The sequence below is a fragment of the Montipora capricornis genome, chromosome 8 (genome assembly GCF_036669925.1).
Source record: "Montipora capricornis isolate CH-2021 chromosome 8, ASM3666992v2, whole genome shotgun sequence".
Lineage (NCBI taxonomy): Eukaryota > Metazoa > Cnidaria > Anthozoa > Scleractinia > Acroporidae > Montipora > Montipora capricornis.
The window spans coordinates 26545912-26553411 of record NC_090890.1 but is presented as its reverse complement, the minus strand read 5'-3'; the positions used below and the strand labels follow the sequence as shown (position 1 = coordinate 26553411).

Below are 7500 nucleotides of genomic sequence, written 5' to 3'. Positions count from 1 at the left end.
AGATTTCTTTAGCCTACATCCAGAAAACAAGATTCTGTTACCTTTAAGGGTTGTTCAAAAAAAAAAAAAGACCCCTCCTGAGCAAACTGCATCCTCATGTTTGGATTCTCATTGATTTAATGACTTTAACGATATTATGCAAATTTGTTCTACAAAAATACTCAAATACCATAAAAGTATTTTTAACCTAACTTTTTTGCAAAGTTTTCTCCTTGAGCCACCAGCTTCAACTTTGATACTTTGTTCTAAAAGCCAAAGCCATTGTATAGCAATGGTGGAGGTGATGATTAGTCACTTTGTATTGGTTCAATTGAAGAAAGAAAGTCAAAGTAATGATTGCACTTTAACCCTTTCACCCCTAAACCGGCCATTTACTCTGTCTAAAGCCAGAGTATTTTGCTCTGTCTAACACCAGACAATTTTACTCGTCAATGGGGAACCCCATGGAGTCAACGGTCTTACAGTACTTCTCAACATAAAGAAAATGAATTCTGTGGACTTGAACATTCCCAAAAAGAAATGCCGTATATTCCAAATATGGTTGCGTAAACTCTTCAAGATTTACCTGCTTCAGGAACTTCAAATCAATGAATATTTTGAATATTTTTCCTGAACTCCTGCAAACTTTGTACACTTTTTAATGGTTTGCCCTTTAAAAGTAACATTCAGAAATAATGCAAATACAACTGAGGCTGTTTTGCATTATCTACAAGACAAGACAACAATATCCTTTATTCAAACACAATCAATATTAAAGCAATAACACATGCTTGTGGGGTCATGTGCTAACTATAATAAAGATACGCTACAGGAAATAAAAGCTTAAAACTAACTATGTGACAGACATAGGATATCTAAACATAAGGGATAAGAAAAATAAATCAACTGCTATCCAAAAATATCATATTGCAAATATACACCAAAAGGTAACGGTTGATTGACAAGTTCCTTGTGCAAAATGGTAGAGCATGTTTGAAGTCCAGCAGGACCAAGATGAGAAGTTATGATAAAAACTCTAAACATATTTTTTACCTATTATTTTTTACTGCCATCAACCCCAATGAGACCTTATGCATGGGACACTGTTTCTAGCTGCGCAGCGCAGCTCCAAATCACATAATACATTAATAAATTTTGCCATGTAAGAAAAGAACAAACATGTGGGGGGTGTAACCAAAAAAGTCCAAGACAATAAAACTTCCTTTCAGCCTTTTCAGGAACAACTATCCACTGTCAACCATACTTGACTCAAAACAGAATTTCCTTGATCCAACAACACATGACAGTCCCCTAAAACCAAAATTACATCATTAATGCTTCCAGAAAACAATAGTAAAAAAAAGCTCAATCTATAGATACCTATATACATCTGTACCTACACTTTTGTTCTTCCAAACATTATTTTAACTAACATGGATTTGATTTTGATTTTAAACTAAAATTGATTGCAAATCCATAACTTGGTAACTACTTGAACGCAAGGATCGTTGAGTTGTGACTGCTAAAAAGTATAATAACTTAGACCTTCACCAGAAAAGGGAATATAAATGACCTTAAAAGCAGCTATTTAAAATATTTGATACTAGGGTTACGTTCCCAATGAGACAATCACATTCAAAATCAAATTCATATCTGATCGAATCATTGATCATTCATGTAGAGGTGCCGATCGTAAGGTGTAACGCAGAAAAAAATAATCTTTACGTTGAACAATATTGCCATTTCCCTGCCACCTGGTACAAGCCAATTCACACATGAACGGAAACCTTAGGAATCCTCCTTTCTGCACATTACAGTAACTTTTTGTACCCGGTGGCAACAAACTTTCCACATTAAAAATTGCGCAAAAAACTCACCTGTTTCGCAGCTCTTTTCCCACGAAAGAAAATTTTCCAGGAGCAAAATTTTCGAGGATGCTGGTTGGATTGGACTTTCAAACGACTTACACAACATAGACGTTCTCTAAGAATACATTCCACTTGAAACTGGCGTTAAAACTAGCCTTGATCGCTCTAAAAAGAACGGAAACCAACAAGATACCGATTCTCAAACGGCAGCCATTATTTTGTTCTTCTCGGGAGTGTTATTTTCACGAGAGCCAATGATAGTCCCGGAAACGCGTCACGTGGCATATCGCGCGACTCATGCGCAGACATTTTTCGCCAGTGAAGCAAGATCCAACATACACAAAGACTAAATGTTTGTGGAAGTTGATGACTCAAAAACTCTTCGTTTTTAAGATAGAGAGCAAATTGACTTTCAAACTTTCGACAAACGAGCTGGAGGGCTAGCACTCATATGCGTTAGATAATCTGTCTCCTAGTTAGAAGAGTCTAGGAAGCGTTTCTTTTTTTTTTTTTTTTACAGGGTCTTTTAACTCAATCGCAATATATTCCAATCCCGCGAAGAATTTTGTAGCCCCTTTCAAGTTCCATGACTCGCTGTCCGAAAGACCATTCGAATCATAATCGGATGACCATAAGTTTCATCTCGTTTTGGGATCACTCGAATTGCCTAGTATGCTTAGCCCAAATCATCGTCGATAAGTACATAAATTCTCATCTATTCTCGTTTTCACTTTTTCAGAGGCTTTTGCTACTTCATCTTTGGCTGAGCCTGGCTCATCTCCTAATACCTTAGTCGCCTCGAGCAATGCTCCCAGTGTAAGAAGTATTTCAGCATCAAATATGAGCCCACAGGCTTCTGTTTCAATAAGCAGTAGTGGTATGAATTCTACAGAGTCAAACATTATCATATCGACGAGTTTCACTGATTCAACCGCCACCCAAGGGCTGATTTCCAGCTACAATAGCAAGAGCACGGGGAGTGCAACAAATACTGCTATCACAAGCAGTGCTGTTAATTCTCCTGCCTCAAGTTCTACATCAAAACCAGAATCAACGTTTTCGGCGCGTATCTCCACATCATCGGTGACACAGCGTAGCACCATTAGTGCGTCCTTCACCGCGCGCTCTACTTCAAACACTACTCAGCCAGATTCTATAGCTCTTTCTTCAAAAACCTTATCCTCTTCTGAATCATCTGCAAGTAAAGCGAGCTCTACACCCAATGAAACTAACTTGGCCCGTTCTAGCAGAACCCCTACTCAACCCGAAGCTTCACAAACCAGCATAGCCGCTACATCGCTTGCATCCCACGTAGCGTTGGGGTCATCAAAGTCTGTGGTTTCTTCTTCAAAAACCTTGTCCTCTGTTGCAAATACACTGCCGTCCCTAGCATTCCAAGTTTCATTCCATGTAACAGGTTCCTCTTTTGTACAGACCATGGAGAAAGTTCCCTCTGAATCACCTGCGACTGAATCTAGCAATATCAACGAGTCTGCGAGTTCTACGCCCACTGCAACTATTTACACCCATTCTAGCGTAATCCTGCTGACATCAGAGGGTGTTTTAACTAGTCCGATACCTCCCATACCAAGATTGACATCATCCTTACCAAGTTTGGAAGCATCGTTCTTAATTAGTCCACTGGCGGGTTCGTATCATTGATTTTTTGCTTCCTACGTCCTTTCCGAACCTAAGCAAAATTCAAATGGGTTTGAAGCTCCAATATGATTCATAACTACAAAAAATCGCCAGCGAAAGCCCCACAAATAGTATTGAAATCCAGTTTTGAAAATGTCCTGGATTGCAATCCAAAAAAAAAATATTAAATCTGGCTAACCAGCCATGCAGATGGGAACGGAAACGAGAGTTCAAAGGTATAACCTTCACAAATTTAAATTTAATTTAATACCGGCTTAACATCCCATCTTTGTTTTGCGTCTGCAGGTGTGATGAAGACCACCTGAAAGAATTGCCTTCTTTGAAGGCTTTAAGTTAAAGGCAATAAGCATAACCTTAATTTACTTTACATTGTCAATAGGTGTTTAGATGACCTTTCGTGTTTTTGCTATCCTTCTGTGCCTTTGTAACACAGTTTTGCTCGTGTTTTTCAATGTTGCAGAGAAGAGCAAGGGGAAACTATCAAAATTATCGTGCATCAAGAAAAAATGAGGGGACAGAGAGGGAGGCTCAAGGCGTTGGCCGGGATATGTTATGTCCACGAAAGTTATTTTTAGACGAGTGGAAGTCTTTGTTCTAGCGGAAGTCTGTCTTCTGAGACGTCCGCATGCAGTCTTGCTTCGCTCTCAGGTTCTTAGCGAAAAGAGAAAATGATGGCGCACGTGGAAGGCTGATGAATATATATTTTCTTTCAAAAATCGGACCGAGGTTGGCCTGCACGCGGACGTCTCGGAAGACTTCCGCTTGTCTAAAAATAACTTTCGTGGACATGACATATCCCAAGGGCTGGACCGGGAGCCTCCTTCTCTGTCCCCTCATTTTCTCTTGCGTGCATCTAATTTCGTGCATTTCCCAGCATATCCGTCATATCTGGTATTTTCATGCCACACGGCCCTTTGAAAAGATAACTTCTCTTTTTGAGTTCATTCATTGATGGATGCATTCCCGCGTGCATTCACTAACTCATTCATTGGTTTCGTCCTCAGCTTTGGTTCCTCCTTCTTTCTTATTTTTCCTTCCTTTATTTATTCATTCATTTGGCCATTCCGTCATTCGTTCATTTGTTTATTTATGCAAAGAATGCTGAAACATGATAAGGACTGTGCCGTTCCACCCATTAAAGGACTGACTTGTAAGAGAAGTTGGCCTTGCCAATGAACCCAAGGAGTGTGCAGCCCTGCAATAACCAGAAACTGCAAAAATGACAGTTGCTTGTAAAAGGGATTGAAAAACTGGTTTCTGAGGTCATCTCGTGCCTGCACCCTTTTCAATCAATAAAGTTGGCTATACTGTCTCTCTAGATATACTTTTGAACTTCTTTTTGCTAAAATCTTTTTTTTTTGATACGATACCAAAAAATAGTTTTCATGTCTTTCAAATATTTATACCCTGATTTTTCCTCCCACACTTATTCGTCCCCATGAGAACTGCAAACTAAACACACTTCCATGACTACAACTGGTGAACAACCCTGTGAGGTGTTTCCGTTTTCCGTTTCCGTCGATGTATGACCATATTTACGCTTTTACTGTCTCCATGGTTTCTCACGTTATCTCTTTTACAGGGTCCATAACATCTGCCACACCCTCATCAACTCCATCATCAGCTTCCACACCGGCTTCGCAGACGCCCTCGTCCGGCCCAACCATTCCACAAGAAGGAACAAAAACTGTTATTATTGAAGTCTCACTAGATATGAAGTTCTTAAACGAATACAATAATATTAACAGTCCTGCATATAAGAATCTGGAGACTGAGCTAAAAACAAACCTGACCAAAGTCTACAAGCACGTTGATGGGTTCGTCGATGTTCGCATTCTCTTGATCACAGAAGGGAGTGTCATTTGCAACTACGTCGTCATCTTGGCAAAGAACTCTGCGGTGACGGAGGATAAGTTGAAGGATATCTTACTAAATGCCGGAAAAGAAACGTTTCCATTCAAAGTACAAAGTGTCACACTTGTAAGGACAGAAAAACCACCTAACGAGACGTTACCTCACTGGGCATTGGTTACCATGATTGTATTGGGAGTGCTGGCATTTGTCTTTATTGTGGTTGCGATATGTGCTTGTGTAAGTATTGTTCGCTCTCACTTTCTTTTGACAAAATATGAATATACAGAGACCCGCATGTATAGCAAGGCTATTCTAGGTGAGCTACTTAGACCACGACTATTGCAAGTTTTCGTTTTTCGTTGTTTTCGAGTGTGTGGTACAATACTGAAACCAAATGGAAAATTCCCTGGTATTAATATATGGGCTCAACAAAGACAGAGAAGGAATCGAACATCTTAAGTGGATCTGTGATCTCTGTTGTCTGGCTATTTGTATTTATTTAATTGTACTCAACTGTGCACAGTCTTCCGGTAACAAATGGAAATTTCACTATCCCTAACCCTAACCCTCATCCAGATACTAACCCCGCCGGACTTCAGTGAACTTTTGTATTACAGAGCTGTCAGACGCTCAGAGTGCACACTTAAACTTGTATGTGGTGAAAAGAAGTTGTGAGGGAACTTGAAAATGATCAACATGTTAGCCTAGAAGCCAATGTTTCTCGATTCCCTTTTATTTTCTTCAATCTTTCTGGGTTTAGTACTTTGCTAGTAACCACATATCTTCTCAGGGGGCTATTTACCTAAGACTTCTACCATGGCACTACAATGATATACAATATCAAAACAATATCGTGTACTATTAGAGCTACATATTACGCAAAGACAACTTGAATCTCCTGGAAGACAAAACGCAGCTCAGTTTTCAATATGGAATAAGCGTTGTGTTACTGCACTACCACACGTACGCAATGCGTGCCTATTTTTTCTCAAGATGACAGGAATTTTTTCTTTCTGACAAATGATTAACAGACTGGTAGCCAAGTTTTTAACCTCAGAAAAAGATCTGTTTCGTCGTATGAACGTGTGAGCCGAAGGGTCTCTACTGGCACGACTTCTGGGTGACTCCTTAAATGGTCTTAATGACCCCCAACTTGAAAAAATTGCCTCAGTCCCTTCTGTTTTTGAGTAACACGTACCACAGGCAACCCAGTGTACGCTCATGAAGCGTCTAGTTTGTAGTTATAACTCTTCCATTAATTTTTGGGTGATTTTATTGGCTACTTCACGTCACGTGGTGCAAACTATCACGCAATAACCCCCGTTTGCGTAGATATTTGCCCTGCGAATTGCTGTAGAGATCATTTTCGTTGAAAAGAAACAAAGCCGGTAGAAAAAAAGACAGCAGAAGAGTTTTCATTTTACATCGAAGAGAAACAGACTCGTTTTCTGGAGTCTAGTGATAGTGACATTAAAAAGCTGGTTGCAAATGCTGTTCTGGAAAGTACAAGAAAGCCAACAAACCATGCTGTCAGCGTCTTTGAAGGTGAAGAATGTTAGGAGCAGATTTTAGAGATTTAATACTACGCGAACTTAAACTAAGCGTTTTTATAGAGTAGAGAATTTAATAAACTGTGTCTACTAACTATAAAACTAACCAACCGTTCGAAGGAGAGAAAGAATCTAGCCGCACTTGAAAACGCTGTTATCCAGACTTTGCATGCACATTCTGTCTTCTCAACCAAATATTCGTTTTTCGGACAATCTCTTACCCGCGGACATTATCAGCCGACATACCAGCTACCAGAAGGGTTTTGTTTACAAAGTATCTAAAAAACGTGGTACGTTTCCGTTTAAACGCTTATAACTTCACTGACGCAACACGAATTCATCGAAGCATCAGGTAACGAGGCTAAAGCGGATAGCCATTTTAAATTTCTTCTGCTTGAAGCGAGACTGTTCCATTTCGGGAAACATACTTTCGATTCCAATTGCATTTCCCCAGAGTAAGACTTGGGTGTCGCAGTTTCCATTCTTCGACCCCTAAAATTACGCAGCTCTATTGGTGATGTCACTGATGCAATATTCCTTAATTTCTGCATTACACAAATATGTTCCTTTTTAAAAGTTGTAAGTTGCAG

General features: G+C 39.6%; 1 protein-coding gene across 2 annotated transcripts in view; it reads left to right on the top strand.

The window, feature by feature from the left end:
• LOC138014326 (uncharacterized) overlaps positions 1-7500 on the top strand; it is a 19376-nt gene that overhangs the window by 5873 nt on the left and 6003 nt on the right. For both annotated transcript variants that reach the window (XM_068861383.1, XM_068861382.1), the window contains exons 2-3: positions 2587-3495; positions 5089-5597. In XM_068861383.1, coding sequence (XP_068717484.1) covers positions 2587-3495; positions 5089-5597 — 1418 coding nt within the window. The remainder of the gene's footprint in view (positions 1-2586; positions 3496-5088; positions 5598-7500) is intronic.